Source organism: Triturus cristatus, chromosome 12, assembly GCF_964204655.1.
Source record: "Triturus cristatus chromosome 12, aTriCri1.1, whole genome shotgun sequence".
Lineage (NCBI taxonomy): Eukaryota > Metazoa > Chordata > Amphibia > Caudata > Salamandridae > Triturus > Triturus cristatus.
The window spans coordinates 538,576,494-538,597,493 of NC_140595.1; the positions used below are offsets into that span (position 1 = coordinate 538,576,494).

At 43.5% G+C, this 21,000-nt stretch overlaps 1 protein-coding gene across 4 annotated transcripts in view; it reads right to left on the reverse strand.

Annotated features, from left to right (window-relative positions):
* Positions 1-21,000, reverse strand: part of LOC146776239 (inactive hydroxysteroid dehydrogenase-like protein 1) — a 529,540-nt gene that overhangs the window by 198,096 nt on the left and 310,444 nt on the right. For all 4 annotated transcript variants that reach the window (XM_085638277.1, XM_085638278.1, XM_085638276.1 and 1 more), the window contains one exon: positions 5,775-6,220. In XM_085638277.1, the coding sequence (XP_085494403.1) occupies positions 5,775-6,220 (446 nt within the window). The remainder of the gene's footprint in view (positions 1-5,774; positions 6,221-21,000) is intronic.

A 21,000-nucleotide genomic window follows, 5' to 3' on the forward strand; every position in this document is an offset into this window, starting at 1 on the left:
TCTGGAACAGGTCAAGAAAGCTCGTATCTACACCAAGTTGGATTTGAAAGGGGCATACCATCTGGTGCGCATGAGGGACGGAGACGAGTGGAAGACCGCCTTTAAGACCAGGTTCGGCCTTTTTGAGTACCTCGTCATGCCGTTCGGTCTGTGCAACGCCCCGGCAGCCTTTCAGTACTTTTTGAATGAGGTATTCAGAGAGGAGTTGGATATCTACGTGGTCGTATATATCGACGACATCCTCATCTATTCGTCCAGTGTTGAGGAGCACGTACACCACGTCAAAGCTGTGCTCCAAAAGCTGAGGGAAAACATGCTGTTTTGTAAACTCAGCAAGTGTGACTTCCACGTCACATCCGTGGAATTCCTCGGAGTGATGCTGAGTCCAGAGGGACAGGAGATGGCAGAACGAAAGATCAAGGCGGTGAAAGAATGGCCGGTGCCCCAAAGCGTGAAGGACGTCCAAAGTTTCATTGGCTTCGCCAACTTTTACAGGCGGTTTATAGATGGATTTTCAGGATTGGTGGCCCCAATCACACAGCTACTGAGGAAGTCCAAGGAGTTTGTCTGGTCCCCTGAAGCGAACAAAGCCTTTGAGGCCCTGAAAAGCGCCTTTGGTAAGGCGCCGGTGTTGGCTCACCCCGATCCGGATCTCCCCTACGTGGTGGAAGCGGACGCATCGGATGTGGCGCTGGGGGTTATCTTGTCCCAACGCAACCACGACACAGGGGTGCTTCATCCCGTTGCGTACATGTCCCGCAAACTCAACGACGCCGAACGCAACTACCATATTGCGGAGAAGGAGCTTCTCGCAATCAAGGACGCCTTCACCGAATGGAGGCATTGGTTGATGGGGGCAAGACATGTGGTATCGGTGTACACGGACCATCGGAACCTACAGTTCATGACGGCCACAAGACACCTTTCTCCCAGACAGCTGCGGTGGATGATCTTCTTTGCGGGGTTCAACTTCCGCATCACATATCGGCCGGGGACGGAAAACCGGAAGGCGGACGCCCTGTCCCGTCAATCTGCAGTTAAGGAACCATTGCCTGCGACCGAGCATTCCATCATTTCCCCGAGGATGGTATTGGGGGTTATCCAACCGGATACTTTCCTGAGGGGAATAAAGAGAGGGATCAGGTCATTCGCATGGCGGAGGTGGCTCCTCAGTCACAGAGAATGGCAGCTGAAGGACGGGATACCCCTGAAGGGCAGGTGCCTATTGATACCCACGCCTAGGCTAAGGAAACAAGCATTCATCTGGTGCCATGACTCTCCATGCGCAGGTCATTTGGGCTTTGAAAAAACGGTGGCTAGCATGGGACGGCATTTCTGGTGGCCAACCATGAGAGTGGATGTCAGGAGGTGGGGACAGGAGTGTCCTACGTGTGCTACCATGAAGGCCGACCATGGCCGAACCCAAGGGCTCTTACATCCACTTCCGACCCCGGATAGACCATGGGATAGCATATCACTGGACTTCGTGGTGGGCCTACCGGTAGACCAGGGGATGACGGCAATACTGGTGGTGGTGGATTACTTGACGAAAATGGGGCACTTCATCCCCTGCAAGAGAGTCCCTACGGCCGGGGAATTGGCGTCACTACTCCTAAAGAATGTGGTTCGACTGCATGGATTACCTGGGGTGATCGTGTCGGACCGGGGGTCGCAGTTTACTGCGCAATTCTGGAAGACTTGGTGCACTGCGCTGCATGTTAAGACCGCCCTGTCCACCAGCTACCACCCTCAAACGGACGGCCAAACCGAGCGCCTGAACCAAACGCTCAAACAGTATCTGCGATGTTTTGTGGACCAGGGCAGGGAAGAATGGGTCGACTTGCTATGGGTTGCAGAGATAGCCTATAACAACGCCACTCACAGCTCCACACAGTCATCTCCGTTCTATAGCAACTATGGCCAACATCCCAGGTTCTTGCCATTTCTACATCCGTTCAGAGAGGACAGGATTCCCGCCACAGCGGACAGGGTGGCACACATAAAAGACACGTTGATGCGCTCAAGGGCTGTCCTAATAGAGGCCAAGAGAAGATACAAGGCTGCGGCAGACAGGAAGAGAAGGCCCGGGCCACTGTACCGCACTGGAGACTACGTCTGGATATCCACAAGAAACATGAGGTTTCGAAAGAACAGTGTGTTCCATCCCAAGTACATGGGCCCCTATCGAATTACCAAGTGTATGGGTCCCGTGAACGTGAAGGTGTGCTTGCCCCAGTCATTGCGGATACACCCTGTCTTTCATGTATCATTGCTCAAACCAGCACCCTCCAAGCCGTCTGGGACACCTAGGCCGGTATGCGTGGAGTCGGAGGTGGAGTATGAAGTGTCGGGCATACGGGCGTCCAAATGGCGCAGGGGGAAGCTGTGGTACCTGGTTGCGTGGAAAGGCTATGGCCCGGAGGAGCAGTCATGGGAACCGGCTGAAGGGGTTCATGCTCCGCGCTTGGTCTCCTTGTTCCATCGGCGTTTTCCTGCCAGCGCTGGACCCGTGGGGAGCAGCTGAGAGGGAGGATGTACTGTCAAGAATTCCTGTCATGCGAGGGGAGGAAAACGGTAACCAGCGAAAACGGACTACATCTCCCAGGATGCTTAGCGGTTGAGAGGTTATGTAAACAGGAGAGCTGTTACATAACTCAAGGAAAACACGCCCTTATGTAAACAGGAGAGCTGTTACATAACTCAAGGAAAACACGCCCTTATGTAAACAGGAGAGCTGTTACATAACTCAAGGAAAACACGCCCTATAAAGGGAGGAACCGGGAGGTACAACGCTGTCGGATATTGTGTTTACACCGACGTACCTGCTTAGTGAAGAGCAGTGTTCCGGAGTGGTGCTCCAGTAAGGCAAGAACAGAGGTAGGTCGAGTCGTTACTCCCTGGGCCGTGTCTTGCCCCATCGTCACCTGTGAAGGACCCGGAAGCTCTACCGGATAACCATTGAGCTTCGCTTTTTGACTCGGCTGAGTCAAAGCGCAGTGGCGCTTTTGCTGGTTGGAGTCGTAACTCCCAGCCCGACCAGAGATACAGGGACTGCCAGCTGTAACGCACACCAGGAGGTGTTTGCCGCGTTACAGACTCGGAAGTCCACAGGATCGATCGAGCGGCTGCTCTCGGTTCAGTCTTCTTTGCTTGTGATTGGGGTATCGGTGACGCATCACCAGGAGGTGACTCCGCGTCCCGGTGCAGTCTGAGGAAGAGGTTGAGCGGCTGCTCCCTTCAGGTAGAGACCCCGGCTGGGTGTTTCCCTGACTCCTCGATTCTCCCCAACACTCTTCGTGCCCCTCACAGCCTACCGATTGGCATTGTCGGCCATTTCATTTCTGCCCTCTGTTGGCATACGCCGGGATCGGCGTATATGCAGAGGACGGTTAGGACCATCCGTGCTGTGGGCTGGTAACGTACTTAGCCTGGAGGATTCCAGTGACTATAACCTTTGTTTATTCCTTGTATTATTTTTGCCTTCATTAAAATAACTAAACCTTCACAAGTGGTTGCGTTCTCATTATCGTGTCTGTTAAACGATCCTGAGACGTTCAGGGCGTTACAAACATTTCCATTTACCAGGAAGTTCTTCCTTTAGAATGCATGGAGGACTATCTTACATCTGAAACATTCTCAATCAATACCACATTCAATTTATTATCTCCTGTATGCATTCTGTGTAGAAATAAATCATTTAATGCTTTTTTCCTAGCATTGGCATGGCCAAATGGGCAGGCTTTATTGTGATAAAACAGCATTAGCGCATGAAAACAGACAGCATTGGTGAAGGGGTAGCATTTTAATAATGGCGAGAAAATGACACAGTAATGTGCAGAAATTAACATGTAGTCTTTAATGAAAATAAAACATGTTAAATGTTAAGAATTTTAGTAAGCAACTATGCTTACTCATACTAGACCTCATTACCTGAACTGATAAAGCAACAAGTGCCTGACAAGCTGACATGACCAGAAAATGGTTAGAGTGCATAACAAGCTTATTTCCTGACCTTTCAATGAACATGTGTTTGTCATAATGAATAAAGGTTGTGTAAATGTTTTCATCTAATGTTTTTTCTTATACAATGATCTTTGCTAACACTTAAATAAGTTTGTTATTTAGAATGGTAGAGATGAAAATTTCCTCATGGGAAAGTAGTTTTGAATGAGAAATATAATACACATAGACTGATGTAACTGCTAGATGATAAGAAATAAGTGACATTGAAAGCTGCTCTGTATAGTCATTGTATTTTCTGTGAGAAGGCGAGGAGTGATTCAGGGGCGGCTCCTCCGCTAAGGCGAAGGAGCGTCGCCCACTGCTCTCAGAGCAGTGGAGAAAGGAAAAAATATAATGATAATAACAACGTTAATATCGTTGTATTTTTCGTAGCTACGGGGCTAGGTTAGGGCGGGGCTGGGGTCACAGTGGGAAGAGTGCTGGGCACACTCTAAGTGTGCATGACGGTTTGCCTGCCGTCTTGGGCCGGACAAACAGTCATGTGCACTTTGAGTGTTCCCCACCAAGCTGTAATGCACAGCCTGGTGGGGAACATGCACAGGCGTATAGTCCCCATCTGAGCGCCGAACCACGCTGCTCAGACCAATCACCACACTGCTGTTATGGTGACAGCAGCATCATGATTGGCTTTGGGAAGCCCGTATGCTTTCTGCTTCTGGACTCGGAGTCCGGAAGACAATCAGAGAGACGGCGGAAGAGGTAAGTGGTTTTAAAAAACATATGTTTGTTGCTTTCAACCGCCCCTGCCACCCCCTTTCCCTACCAGCTGCCACTGGAGTGATCATGTTCCCATGAGAGCATTGCAAGATGATTGGTTGGTTGCAGAAGGAAGACCGCATGCTGCCACAAAGATAAAATGTGTTGTCTATATTAGTGTGTGTTCCTTGTAGGTTAATACACTCTTTTTTCAGACCCTTATGCCACGTTGCTCTGAGACTCTATCCAGTTTCTTGAACCACTCTTTGTGAGAGATTCTGCTTTTATTTGATATTTTGATTTATATAGATGACTACTGATGCTAAAGCTTTATGCTTTTCTCTCACTCTCTCGAACGGGAACCCTGTATGCGTTCTGACTGACACCATTTTCTCCTCATACCTAGAATAGGGATTCTTTCCTTTATGGAACACGCTTTAATGCCTTTATTATATTATTAACTAATCCTGATTTGATTTCTGTTATAAATTGATAATTGAGATGAATACAAATTAACTTGTGATTTGCAATGAAGATGAACTACTAAGAGATTTGATTAATAAAACCCTTTAACGTATAAAACACTCATTATTAACTAAAAATAATTATTGATTGTGATTATAATTTATGTGATATACAGCTCTTGCTCTTATCTAAAACAACCACAAAGATCAGTTGGACCCGAGAGGAAGTGAGGATTAGCCCAGATGTTGTAAACTGAGAGTTTTAATTTAAATTAAATTCCCACTCTAGCAGTGAATACCCGAGATTACATGAGCTGCCAAATTAAATTCAGACCTGTTGAGTTTGTCAATGCTTGTTTAAACAACTAATGAGTTGAAAAATTCCTATGAGAGCTCAGTCTAGTAGTGTTCAAACCTGCAGCTAAAAAGCCAGAAGAGGCTTATATGGGGTTCAAGTGTCACATAACATTTGAAGGGCTTCACAGAAGGTAAGGTGAAGGCCACAAGAGTAGTAGGGGGAAGACCAAAGAGAGTAACTCAAAAGAAGAGCCATGCCTTCTGTAGCACACTGAAAAGGAAGAACGTTATTACCTTTGAACCGGCATAAAGTGCAATGAGGGGAGCGGGTCTGTAGCAGGCTGCAGAGGCCACGTTCACAATGGCACCTTTCTTCCTGTCCAGCATCCCTGGAAGAACCATGTGCACCATCATGCTCGCCGCCGCCATGTTAATATTGATGATATCCCAAATCTTCTTCTCAGTTAGAAGAGCAAAGTACTCTGGGTAATCATAAAACACTCCAACATTGTTGACCAAGATGCCAACCTCCACATCACGTAAAGCATTTTTGATGGAAGGGTAAATTTCCCTTCCTTTGCTGAAATCTGCCACAATATAAGATGTTTCCACATGATACTGGTCAGCGATGGAGCGGGAGACACGCTTCAAATTCTCCTCACTGCGGCTGATGAGGATCACATTGACACCCCGACGCGCTAGCTCTTCTGCATAGCATTTTCCAATACCAGAAGTTGCACCTGGAAGAAGGTAAAGAAAACTATTTGAACATAATTTCCAAATATCTTCACTTTACGTTTGGGTTTGTATTACAGAGAAAGCAACCCCAGAACTGTGCATTTGGATTTTGCTCCAAAAAGATTGCTACATCATTGTAAAAGGGAAGTATGATGACTGTGAAACCAATGTTTAATTGTTTTGTTTTGTATAAACATGCATTCCTTATAATTTATGTTAAATTTGTACTAGAGACTCTACCGAAGAAATCCAAGTCCTTGTAAAAAAAAAGCACACCAAATTGTTTTTGCACTATTTTCGCTCTGCATGGAACTAAAAATTAAACAAAATGATTTTGCTAAAAGTGGAACAAAAGGATTTTCCTTTAAATTTTTTCCCGCCTTTTGTATTTGAAAAGTCGGGATTAAATTGTGGGACATGCCTCGGCCATCTCTGTGCTGCAAGTTCGACAAAATCATGGACATCAATTAGGGGTCACCAGGTACCCCTTGCGGCACCTAGCACTTACATTGCTACCCCTGGCCTCATAGTCTGCAAATCAAGCAACAGGAATCGAGGAACAGGTATTTTCATTCCTCTCTTTTTATACAAGCAGCTTCTGCAGGCAGTGGGCACAGAGCAAAACTGAAACATCCAAATGTTTCAACTTGCCGAAACAGCTATGTTGTTGTTTAGCAACACCTTTTGAGGCTTTCAGCCTCAACTAAGCGCGAGTATGCTTCGCCTGCAGGCTGTGGATTGGAGTGTGATTCTAGACTGGCCTGTCCTACTTCCCAATATTGCTGCACGCCAGCTTTCTTTCTGGTATGTGTCCTGCACTTTTGCAAAACAAAACATTTTCTGCAACCTGCCAGTAACCACAGCATGGCAGTTCTAGTAAGAGGTTTCATTTGACTTTTTGTTTCATATTTTCAAACCAATGTGTGATTATGTTCCTCCTACAGCATTACATATCTGCCAAGCAGGGCTGGACTGGGTACCCAAAGAAGCCCTGGCATATTTTGTCAGACCAGCCCTCGAACGGTGCATATCAGAGCGATTCTGACAACTACAAAGGGGTTGGGGGGGAATCACGCCCAAGAAAATATAGGAACAAATGGCAAAAATGGTGCATTCTACAGCACGTTTTTCAGTATATGTTCAATTGTATTAGCTTTTAAATGATGACCTTACAGTGAACCAGGATACAACAATATTTTTTGGGGCTCTTCAATGATTCCCTCACTATCACCCTTCAACAGTGCCTCTTATCTCTCTCTAACCCGCTCTCAAAAGTATTTAGTTTGTTTCATAGTGCCTCTCATACCACTTTAGGGCACCGGAGCACTTTACATCACACACAGAGACAATTAATCATATGAGTATAAATCAGTGTATAGAAAATGAGACTACTATGGGTATGATTTACATGTCATCCATACAGGTAGGTGTCTTTTAAGAGTGCTCAGTCGTTGAGAAGCACATATTTAGGATTAAGAACATAACACAGTGGTTAGGGTTGGCTTTATTATTAAGAATCTATTTCTACTCAAACAAACCTTTTTTTAAGCAACATCAGGATAACGAAAGACTGGGAATAAATATAACTTTCTAACCTGTGCCATGCAGCTTGGATGCAGCTGTTTGATGGCAGTTCTTAGTTCACTGTGCTAGATTATGATTGTAAATTACAAACTGCACAGTAACAAAGGGATCTCTGTGACAAAAGCAGTAAGCCACTGAGCTATGCAAATAAAATGCTGTTCTGTAAAAAGCAGCAGGCATATTAACCCTCTGCACTACCTTATATGAGTCAAAACTGCCACTAGCCAGAGCTCTGATCTCTCTCCAGCAGGCACATAAGTCACCAGAGTTATCTTGACACTTCTATTGTTGCCTGAAAACTGCTCCACTGCTACACAAGCTTGCTTAATCTCCACAACGGCCCCCCGCGGCGGGATGCCTGGCTTTCACCTTGGGGATGCCCAGTATGGGTTATCTCACAGGGAAAAACCAGGACGGGTTCCCAATGCAAGCGCCGAGATGCCCAAGGGTAATATGAGCGCTATATAAGACCGCACATACATACATACATACATACATACATACATACATACACAATCAACCACCAGTAACAAAACCAGCCCCCAGTACCAAAAACAGCCTCCCACCCTTCCAGCCTTACGGGAAATGCCTGATGCCCTGTACGGCCTTGCTGCCAAGTGATCTGTTAGCTTGTATATTTGTGTTATTTCGAATGCCTTATTTATGACCCTTTAGTCCCCAACTCTTGAGTTGCTTGGTACTGTTTGGGCACAAACTTTTCACCCGTAAATTGCGGTACTCTGCAGTAATACCTCACCAGTACAATGCAATTCTAAGTTAAACCCCTTGGAATGGAGAATAATTGTGCACACACGGAATTGCAGGTCAGAGTTCTGCACAGTATTTCCTATTCAGAGAGGTAAACACACACATTTAACACCTGCTCTGCGCAGCTGGTAAATATGTGCAGGAGCTTCAGCATGGGACAATAAGATGATGGGGAGGGGAAAAGGATGATGTTGGCTTGTGGGATATCATTGCATCCCCCCACCCACACTGTGCTTGAGAGTGAGACTGGGCTGAGAAATTAGTCCAGACTGCAAGGCAGTACTTTCCTAATGCAATTTTACCAGCAGGATTTTCCATCTGGTAAAATACGGTCTGATTTTCGAGAAAGTGGTAAATCCAGGCAGAGGAATGACAGTCTACTCATGACTGAGTGGAATGAATTCCAAACAGGAAATCAGCTCAACTCAACCCATAATCAGGGCCATTTAGAGGCAATTATTCACTCAGGTGTGAGAAGTTGGGAGGAGGCTTTGAAAACTTTGTTTTTAAAACTGTGACAGCTTCATGACTTGAAGAGCTGGTAAGGTTTTTTTTGCTCAATAAAGGTGGAAGAAAAACAGAACCTCCACAACAGCAGGGGGACATTCTTGGGGCCTCCATGGCACCCTGCAGTCTTTAGCCACCACACAATCCTTAATGAGTTAGTGAAATATTTATGTAGTGAAAAATGTATGCCTTAAGGCTTCATGATGACAAAACAACGCTCCTGCCCCTTGAGGTACAGGCCCTTTGGTGACTGGGAATACCAATTGAGCTACCTTTGAGCAGGATTTACTTTAACCGCATATGGGTTGATTTAGTTTTTAGCACTTCATTTCAAGTCCAAAAGAGAGATGCCAAAACAATATGGGAGACTAGTGCGAGGTCAGGAAGAATTTCCATGGATGTTCTTAAAGGTGCCCTTGCGAACCCTGGCACACCCATTGTAAACCCTGAGTTGTAAAAGTAGTTCCAGGAACAGAAAGCACAGCACTGATGAGTCTTGTTGAGTATTCAGTTCACCACCCAAACTCAAGCATTTTCATTTATTAGACTGTCCACCAGACTTAAAAAATTATTACTTTGTAAAATAGACATTCAGAAATGCAATACACACACTTATAAATAATATGATGCTGTCAGGCAAAGGTCTAACAAACATCTCCACAGCTGCCCCCCAAGGTGCTAGTTACCACTGTTTATTGGTGCGTTTTTGCTGCAAAGCCACTTTCAAAAGCAGGAGACAGGGAGGGCTGGATAGATCCCATTTTGTGCATGTCCTTAAAAAGACGGTACAGAGCCTTTCTGTTGTGTGGCCAATAACTCATTTGCATGGACAGTGCATTTTCACTTTCTGTTCTGTCCGGAGATGAACGATATTCCAGCAAGAACATTTTCTGAGGGTCTAATTGCAAGCCCCATGGTAATCCTTTTGGGGTCAGTAGAGTAGCAGCGGAAACCAGCTTAACTGGGATTACAAGATCCGTCGTAACTCAACGGAGAACAGAAAGTGAAAAATTTCAGCCTATGATAATACCTGAAATTACTGGGTAAAATGTTGTATAGAATTATGTAATTACAAGGGGGATAGTGTGTGACATTCTTGATTTCCTGCATAATTCCTCATTTCTGAAGGTATCCTCAGTCTATACCTCATAATGCCCAGTAATTGCATCCACCTCATGGATCTACCCATGCACAGGGTATCTGCAATTCTGTGTTGCAAGGTGCATAATGCCATGAATCTAAGGCTTGTCTTTGATGTATGTTGGGGTGTATGAAATGTAACAAACCCAGATCATTGAGCAGGGTGTCTATGAGATGATGAGGAATCCTGTCTGTCATCTTTCTCCAGGCCACAGTGCCTTCTGCGGATGACAAGCTTTTTATTTCCTAGAGTAGTGTGAGATGAAACGGGAGCAAGAGTGAGCTCAGATGAAAGGTGGAGGTAAGAGGGGAGTTATTGAGCAAGCGGCCTTACAGAGGAAGATGGAATATGGAAGATTGATGTCAGAGAAGGGAAACCGCCTTTACAGTGCAGGCATTACAATGTAAGGCCTTTACCACACATCCATTACCACACAATGCCTTTGTAACACAAACCTTTAACACAAATATGCCCCTACAACACGTCTTTACATCGCAAGGTAAATGTATGTAAGGTAAGTATATGTGTTTTATAGATATATATTTAGAGGTGGGTAGGGGCATTGAGTGGTAATGGTGTTTTTACGGTTGGTAGGTGTATAGGGTGGTTACGGTGTTTTTAGGGTTTAGGGGTGGTTAGGGGTATAGGGTGGTGTTTTTAGGGTAGGGGTATTGAATGATAAAGGTAATTGAAAAAATGGGGGGTTTAAGGGGTTTCCTGACTATATATATATATATATATATATTCAGCATACGGTTTAAGTCGTTTTCAGCAAAAACCACACTGCACTCCCAGGGGGGTTATTCCATTCGGCTTTTTATTGATGAGTTTTCATATCAACGCGTTTCGATGGCCTCTCGCCACCTTGTTCACGATAATGAAAAAGTCATTCGTTCCTCTTTTTAAAACAAACATGTGACATATAAGACATAAAAGAGGGACTATCAAATTATTTTATCAACCATGGTGAACGGTAGGTCAAAAGCTCCCGCCATTTTGGAACGTCTTTCCATGTCAGTGCCTGGCACCCAATCATTACAATGACATTTTGAATTGTTATTCCAGCATAACATTTTCATTGGCGTGAATCACTTGCAGTTATTTCTACATGCAATTTCTTTATCCTTGATTGATTTCTATATACAAAAATCAAAACCTCGAAATTTCTCAACTTCTCAACCTTTTATAAGAAGACTAGTCGCAAGTGCCGACGATTATCTTAATTCGTTTACAAAGTGCTAATGCTTAGCGATGTAAACTTTTACACTTGATTTCAATTAAAGTGCCAGTGCATATACCTTTTCTGTTTACAAAGTGCTAGTGCTTTCCATGTAAACAACTTCTCTTCATTAAACTATTTTGATAAAGTGCTAGTGCTTCAAGTGAATCAGTGTAAACTTTAAAAAGGTTAAAAAAACGGGTTTTTGATGTATATACAATCTCCCACCTGACTACCATAAAATTTGTGTAGCATCCTCTCACAAACGAATAATTCATTGAATAAACGGCATCTCTTATTTTGATATTAATTCAGGTTGGAGTTTCATTGAACTTTTCCAATTACCTTGACTATACATCTTTTTAAGCAACTATTTCATTTCTTAATACAGACACGTATGTAGATCTTCATCCACATTCAAACCCTGTGGTTCTTTGCAATCGAACTCCAAAATATAATAAGTTTCTAATTTACGGAGTTCCTTCTCTCGATCCCCTCCTCGTTTTTTCTTTGGGATTTCTGCAATGCAGCTGTATTGTAGGCCTGTTGGATCGCTTTGATGGTACCTTTCGAAATGTCTTGCGATTGGATACGTTCTATCCTTATTTACAATCGCTCTCCTGTGTTGCAGTACTCATTGGAACACTGGTAAGGTGGTACTCCCTATATACATCTTTTGGCAGGGGCACTGTAAGGCATAAACCACAAAACTGGATCTACACGTTAAAAAGCCTCTGATTTTAATGGTTTTGTTAAAAGAAGTTTTAAAATGCGTCCGATTTACTCCATGCTGGCACGCCTTACATTTAAAACATTTCCTAAAACCCATTTTCGGTGTCAACCAAGTAGGCGGTCCCAATTTCTTACTTTCAATATATTCACTGTTTACAATTCGATCCTTTAATGATTTAGATTTACGAAAGGTCAACTCAGGATGTTTTTTCATGTTAGGACCTAATATTGGATCGTTCTTCACAAGATGCCAGTGTTTGTTTAAAATCATTCTGACTTCTTTGTGATTTTTATTAAATGTAGTGATAAATCTACAATCACTTTGTCCTTGTCCCAGATTCCTCTTTTTCTTTTTCTGTTCAGTTTTCGAGGGATCAAATAAAACCTTTTTCCTGTCTAGTTTTCTTGCTTTTGAGGCTGCCCCTTCTATTATATTCTGTGGGTAGCCTCTCTGTAGGAATCTTTCACTCATTTCCTCCTCAATTTTTGTGTACTCATCAAGGCTACTACATGTTCTTCTGGCTCTATAAAACTCACCAAAGGGAATACTTCTAATTAACGGGGCTGGATGAGCGCTCTCTGCATGTAAAATTGTATTTCCTGAGGTGGGCTTCCTAAAAACAGTAGTTTCTAATTTTCCCTCAACTGCCTTAATTCTTATGTCCAGAAAATCTATACAGGATTTACTGTATTGTCCAGTGAATTTCAAGTTAAGGGTGTTACAATTTATCTCATTAATAAATACATCAATTGATGCTTCCGTGCCCTCCCACAGCACAAAAACATCGTCGATAAATCGCACCCACAAAAGTATGTTGTTACTCCAATGTTCCAAGTGTGGGCCTCTGAGCACCTGCTCCTCCCACCAGCCCAGGTGTAGACTGGCATAACTGGGGGCGAAGCAGGTGCCCATCGCTGTTCCTTGTGCCTGTTGGAACATTTCTTCCCCAAACAAAAACATATTTCTAGTTAAACACCATTGCATCATTTCTAAAATCATTTCATTTTGTTTAAAAAACCTCAGAGGCCTCCTGTTTAGATAAAATTCAGTTGCTCTCAAACCCTCAGTATGTCGTATACTCGTGTACAGAGTAGCAATGTCAAGCGTTAATAACATCATACTGTTTTCATCCCATCTTATATCATAAATACATTTTAAAAAATCCGTAGAATCCTTAATATAAGAGGTCAAGGTCTTAACTATAGGGTTTAAAAAATAATCTATATATTTTGAGGTATTTTCGAAGAGGCTTCCACAAGAGGAAATGATGGGTCTCCCTGGTGGTGAAGCCACACTCTTGTGGACTTTGGGGAGCATATAAAAAACTGGGAGAATTGGATTATTTTGTCTTATAAATTTGTACTCATCCCAGTTCAGTAAATCCTCTGCCTTCCAAACATCTAATCTAGCATGGTATTCTTCTTTCACCAAAATAAACTCTCGCATGTCAATCCTTTTGTAACATTCGGTATTATTTAATTGAGTAAGGGCCTCTTTCTTATATAATTCTCGTCCCCATAATACAACATTTCCTCCTTTGTCGGAGGGTTTCACCAACACACCGTCATCTTTAATCAGTTTCTCCACCGTTTGTTGTATGATTTCTTTTCGAGGGTCTCTTTCCTTCTTCTGATCTGCTAAATTACTATACAGTAATTTCAGATCCCTCGTTACGTTTTCAGAGAAAATATCCAAATTATCTCGCGCTGTTTGTGGCAAGAATTTAGATCGTGGTCGGAACGGTGTGTGGTCGCTACTCAATAATCCCAATGTATCTCCTTCATTCAGAGTTTCTATCTGCAAAGAGTCTATGGAAGGGCAGTCATTTTCATTACACAGTTCCATTAAATCGCCCAGAATTGCAGCATCCAAGGTATTTAAGCCACTCAAATTCGTACTTTGAATAGTTTGTGACTGATCTATGGGGGTTCTGTCAGGTCGTTTATTCGCAAACATCTTGGCAAGTTTTAATTTTCGCACGTACAAATACAAGTCCATTCTACTGTGGGGATAATTAAATTCATTCTCATCACAGTATGATAACCCTAATTCCAACACAGACTGCTCTTCTGTTGTTAGATTAATGGTACTCAGATTTATAATGGTCTTGTTTGAGGTTACTTTGTTGACTTTTTCATGTTCGAGCGCATTGAGCGTTTTGCTTGCCAATCTGGTGCTCCTCCTGTATCCTTCTCCTCCCCTTCTCTGTTTCCTCTTCCTACACCTCTTCCCCTTCCGCGGCCTCTCGAAGGTCGGTGGTCTGTCTGCAGTTCCATTTGTAAAAAACGGAATTCATCTGTTACCGCCAGACGAATATCACTTTGCCCCTTCCTTCTTTCAGGTTCCTGCTCCTGTTCCGAGCCTGTATCGGAACTCAATTCACTGCATGAAGCTTCTTGCAATGTTGCAGTACCACTTTGAATTTGCTTTCGTCTAACGGAATCAAATTTTTTGGCAAAAGTGTATATTCTTCCTGTCTCATAATCGAGTCGGTCACGCGTGAATTTTGTGGCTTTTCTATCCTTGATCCGCTTTTCATATTTCTCTAGCCGTATTTTAAGATCTGTTCTGAATTTCTCTATTTTTGCTTTCTCAGCATGCTTCCCAAAGATATCATTTAATTCCTTGATCTTCTCCACCACTTCCCCATGTTCTTTATCAGCATACTTCAACAATATGCGCATCATATTAGTCGAGCTGTTCGCATTGTTTTCTGCCCATTCGCTCAACATGTCCACATGGGGATTCTCATACGTTGGCGTAATCATTATTCGTAGTCCTCTCGGGACTCTTCTTTCACCAAAATAAACTCTCGCATGTCAATCCTTTTGTAACATTCGGTATTATTTAATTGAGTAAGGGCCTCTTTCTTATATAATTCTCGTCCCCATAATACAACATTTCCTCCTTTGTCGGAGGGTTTCACCAACACACCGTCATCTTTAATCAGTTTCTCCACCGTTTGTTGTATGATTTCTTTTCGAGGGTCTCTTTCCTTCTTCTGATCTGCTAAATTACTATACAGTAATTTCAGATCCCTCGTTACGTTTTCAGAGAAAATATCCAAATTATCTCGCGCTGTTTGTGGCAAGAATTTAGATCGTGGTCGGAACGGTGTGTGGTCGCTACTCAATAATCCCAATGTATCTCCTTCATTCAGAGTTTCTATCTGCAAAGAGTCTATGGAAGGGCAGTCATTTTCATTACACAGTTCCATTAAATCGCCCAGAATTGCAGCATCCAAGGTATTTAAGCCACTCAAATTCGTACTTTGAATAGTTTGTGACTGATCTATGGGGGTTCTGTCAGGTCGTTTATTCGCAAACATCTTGGCAAGTTTTAATTTTCGCACGTACAAATACAAGTCCATTCTACTGTGGGGATAATTAAATTCATTCTCATCACAGTATGATAACCCTAATTCCAACACAGACTGCTCTTCTGTTGTTAGATTAATGGTACTCAGATTTATAATGGTCTTGTTTGAGGTTACTTTGTTGACTTTTTCATGTTCGAGCGCATTGAGCGTTTTGCTTGCCAATCTGGTGCTCCTCCTGTATCCTTCTCCTCCCCTTCTCTGTTTCCTCTTCCTACACCTCTTCCCCTTCCGCGGCCTCTCGAAGGTCGGTGGTCTGTCTGCAGTTCCATTTGTAAAAAACGGAATTCATCTGTTACCGCCAGACGAATATCACTTTGCCCCTTCCTTCTTTCAGGTTCCTGCTCCTGTTCCGAGCCTGTATCGGAACTCAATTCACTGCATGAAGCTTCTTGCAATGTTGCAGTACCACTTTGAATTTGCTTTCGTCTAACGGAATCAAATTTTTTGGCAAAAGTGTATATTCTTCCTGTCTCATAATCGAGTCGGTCACGCGTGAATTTTGTGGCTTTTCTATCCTTGATCCGCTTTTCATATTTCTCTAGCCGTATTTTAAGATCTGTTCTGAATTTCTCTATTTTTGCTTTCTCAGCATGCTTCCCAAAGATATCATTTAATTCCTTGATCTTCTCCACCACTTCCCCATGTTCTTTATCAGCATACTTCAACAATATGCGCATCATATTAGTCGAGCTGTTCGCATTGTTTTCTGCCCATTCGCTCAACATGTCCACATGGGGATTCTCATACGTTGGCGTAATCATTATTCGTAGTCCTCTCGGGACTCTTCCTACTTGTAAGTACTGCCTTAGGGAGGCCACCTCCCACCACCGAGATATTTCTCTTTTTTTTAATTTCTCAAAGTCATGTAATTGTTTTGTCAAATCATTAACTCCTCCCACATTTGGGACACTGCTGTTTTTCTCTTGCGTTTTTGGCATGTTTTCAAAAAGCTTTTTAGCTTCCTCTTCACGTGCCGCATATTCCTCATCACACATTTTATCGCCGATGTATTCCCCTAGTTTCTTCACACTGCTCTTATAACCACGGAAAGCCTTCTCGTGACAGTTCAGTGTGTCCAATTCGACTCCCGAGCCCTCCCAATTTCGCCACGCTTACCGGAGCCTTCTGTCGGGTGCTTTTGCTCTCCTTCCTCAATCCTCCGATCGTGAAAGTCGACGAAAAAACTTCTCCCGGTTTCAGGCTCCTCTTCGTAGATTACTGGCGAAATTCAAACGGGTTAGGTCAGGGGGCACGCCTGTCTTCAAACACTGCAGATTGGACGGATTTACTGGCGTGCTTCCTTAACGTCGATGGTGCAGAAAGGAAAGACGGCCGCCCCGTCTTTTAACATTCAGCATACGGTTTAAGTCGTTTTCAGCAAAAACCACACTGCACACTGCACTCCCAGGGGGGTTATTCCATTCGGCTTTTTATTGATGAGTTTTCATATCAACGCGTTTCGATGGCCTCTCGCCACCTTGTTCACGATAATGAAAAAGTCATTCGTTCCTCTTTTTAAAACAAACATGTGACATATAAGACATATATATATATATTATCTACTGGCGGTCGCCAGTAGATAGTTATAGTTAGGACCGTGTTTACATAGGAAATCTGAAAATTCTATTTTGAATAACTTTGGCGCCGGTTGACGAATCCTTGCGAAATTTTCGAAACTAATGGGGCGCTCCGCTCAGCTCCTACCCTGAAAGTCTCGGGGTGATTCGTCAAGCGGGGGCTGAGAAAAAAGGGGGGTCCCAAAACGCGTTTTCCAGATGCATTTTCCCATAGGACCTTTAGTCGAAGGTACAGCCCGAACGGCCGAACAGAATTTCTTGAAATTTGGCAAAGAGTTAGTCCTCAGGTCAGGCATGTGCCTTTTGGATATATGGTGTCAATCTGTTCAGTAGTTCCTGAGAAAATTGCAGTTAAAAGCACATAAATATCTATAGCCGCGCACCGTGCGCGAGCGTAATTCTGATTGGTGGATTCATGTCAGTCAACATTCGAATCGGTCGAAATCAGGAAGTGTCGACCGCCATTTTGTGTGTGACAGTGAAAAAGAAAGGTGGATAACGTGAAAAGGGGGCAGAGTACAGAGTTCTTGACCCCCTAGCTTTTGTCAGGGGGTCCCTGAAGGACCAAGAAGGGTGAAAAAAAAAAATTTTTTTTAATCGCGGGGTGCGCGTACGGTGCGCGCACGGTACGCGCACCGTCGCGAGGTGCGCGCAAGGGGCGCACCCGGCGGAATTATAAAAAAAATAGAATTAAAAATCAAATTTAAGTGTTTAGATGTTAGGTGACTCTAAAAAGAGCCGTTGTGTTAATTGAGGGACAGAGGAAAAAAAAGACATGGCAAAAATTATAGGGTGCCGCACGTGTGCTGCTGTATCTTGCTCTCTATTAGCGGAATGCTGGTGTCCGCATAAGAGAGAAGAGCATTGCACGCATTGTACCGTATATGCACCCTCTTAAACAGAGGGTGTATATCCAGAGGAACCGAAGAAGGTGAAACTGCCGCCGCAGATGAAGTGCTCGGCTGAGCTGCCGATGATGTGCTCGGCTGAGCTGCTGCGGATGTGCTCGGCTGAGCTGCTGGAGGGTTTTCTCTAGCAGCTCGAGCATAAGCCACAGGATGTACATCTCTAACGTGCCTGATCATAGTGAAGATACTAAAAGTATTTCTTTTTAGGATCTCCTCTTGATAAGACACGATCACAAAGAGTGCAGGTGACTTTTGGAGCATTCACCTTCTTCTGCCCCTGTGGAAATGTAAAAAATTGCCATATAAAAGAGTCTTTCTGTTTCCTCTGTCTCCGTCTCATAAGGGTCTCCTGCTCACTCCCAGAAGATGACTGCTGCTCTGCCATTCTCAAGTACTGGAGTACTGGAAAAGCTGCTCAGCTCCTTCTCCCAGGGAATCAGAAGTAATAATGAGGGGAGTGGGTGTGGTGTTGGAAGTTTCTGGAACTGAAACTACTATAAACCAATGAAAAGTGTTGTTTCTAAATCACATGACTTGACGTGCGCGCCCCAGGCGCGCACGGTGCGCGCACAGAGCATGCACGCATGCGCGCACGGAGCATGCACGCATGCGCGTACGGAGCACGCGTGCATGCGCGTACAGAGCACGCACGACGTACGCATGCGCACGTGGAGCACGTACGCATGCGCACACGGAGTACGTACGCATGCGCACACGGAGTACGTACGCATGCGTGCGCGAACCGTGCGCGCACGGACAAAAACCCTTAAAAAAAACAAAACATTTTTTAAAGTGTTTATATGTTTATAGAAGATATTAACTATGCTGTTCAACTCTATCCAAATAAAATAAAAAAAAAAACAGCCATTCCATATTACAGGATAAAGTTAATCTATAACTATATATATAGGTAGCTTATTGTAAAATAAATATTTAAAAAATATAAAAATACATTCATAAATTGGCATTTAAAAAAACCTTGCAAATTCACTTAAAAAACCATAGGTTTCACACACGTTATAGTTAGGAATTAGCATTTAAAAAACCTTGCAAATTCACTGAAAAAACCATAGGTTTCATGTCATTTGAGATGTCATCAGTGATGTCATGAGTGATGTCACTGACCATGCCATGAGTGATGTAATATGTGACATCATCAGCAGTGGATTGCGGGCGCGCGAGTTATAGTTAGCTGAACTAACTATAACGGGGGAATTTCATTGGTTTTTTAGGAATGAAATGACCAGCTAACTATAACGTGTGAAACCTATGGTTTTTTCAGTGAATTTGCAAGGTTTTTTAAATGCTAATTCCTAACTATAACGTGTGTGAAACCTATGGTTTTTTAAGTGAATATATATATATATATATATATATATATATATATATCTATCAGCTTCCAACCTAGTGCTATTACGTACAAAATTAAGCACTCACGGGGTGAGTTCAACCGTAGTTTATTTCAGAACTCAAAACCAGACATGTTTTGGCAGACGCCTTTTCAGTGTAACCAGGCATTTTTTATGCCAAAAACATTTCCGATTTCCCGACATGGGAGGGACCAAACATTGATGAAAATCATCGCCATCTTGTAACATGATAAAAGCTCATTGTTTGCAATCCTTCATACCTAGTGTTACTAAACCCAACAACAGTGTTACCAAGCATATCTACATATTTACAATTTGTTATCATTCTCCAACCCCCAATGGGTAACTGTCTCCACCGTACAATACATCATTAAGAAAAAGCAGTTTGTTATTCTGCCCTTAATGGGCATGTAAACGTGCTGTTTTCATCTCATCAATGACAGGGCTATATACATCCAAACGTCAAGGGTGGGTACAAGACCCATTTACCTCTAAACCCCAATGGACTATCCTACACGTATTTCCAACCGTGGGAGATACATAAGTAGAGGTAAAAACACATCTCGCCCTGAATGGGCCTATATCCCCTATGTATAGTCATTGATGGGATGACAATGAAGTCTGCGCTGGTGTGCTCCTCGAACCGGGGAGAGTTTGTGTTGTGTGTATATATATAGGTATTATAGTTAGGACCTAGTTTCCATAGGAAAAGCGTTTTTTGATTTGCATATATCTTTGGCCCCGTTTGAAGAATCTTCGTGAAATTTTTAAAACTAATGGTTCACTCAGGTCAGCTCCTGTCTTGAAAGTTTGGGGGTGATTTGTCAAGCGGGGGCCGACAAAAAAGGGGGTCCCAAAACGCGTTTTCTCCATGTTAATTTCCATGGGAATTTTGAAACAGGCTACAGCTCGAACTGCAGAACGGAATTACACCAATTTTGGAAACAATTTAGGATTTGGTCCAGAAAGCATGCTTTTTTTAACTGGTGGAAATCTGTTCAGTAGTTGCTGAGAAATTCCAAAAATAAAAATATTGATAGCTGAGCACCGAGGAGGATTCGCAAGCCCTCCCGAGCACGAGCTCAATTCTGATTGGCTGCCAACACTCCAAACCAGAATGTGTTGGCAGCCATCTTGTAACTCGGTAACCAAGTCACAAGAAAACAGTGGAAAAAAGGTTAAACAAGAAAATGGGGCAGGGTAGAAACACCCTGAACCCCTAGGCCTCAGGGCCAAAAAAAGCATTTTTTGTCAAAACAAATTGGCCGAATTCAAGCTGGGTTCGCGAATCCGGCTGAGAAAACCCCCAAAAAATCGAAGCGTGGGCTCACGTGCTTCATTTTGTATAAGCCAAGTCAAGTCCCGGGGCAATACGCAGTTAATGAACGGGGGCCCATGGGGCCCCGCAGCCCTGGGGACCGCCATCACCCCGGGGCTTCTAAAAAAATGCATCGGGAGCTCCTGCCCCTCCCACGCTGCCCCAGAGACTGCCACCTCCCTGGGGCATTCATCAATATGGACGAGGGGGCCTCGCGGGCCCTTCCAAGCCCTGGGGACTGCCACCTCCCTGGGGCTTAAATTAAAATAAAAAAGTGT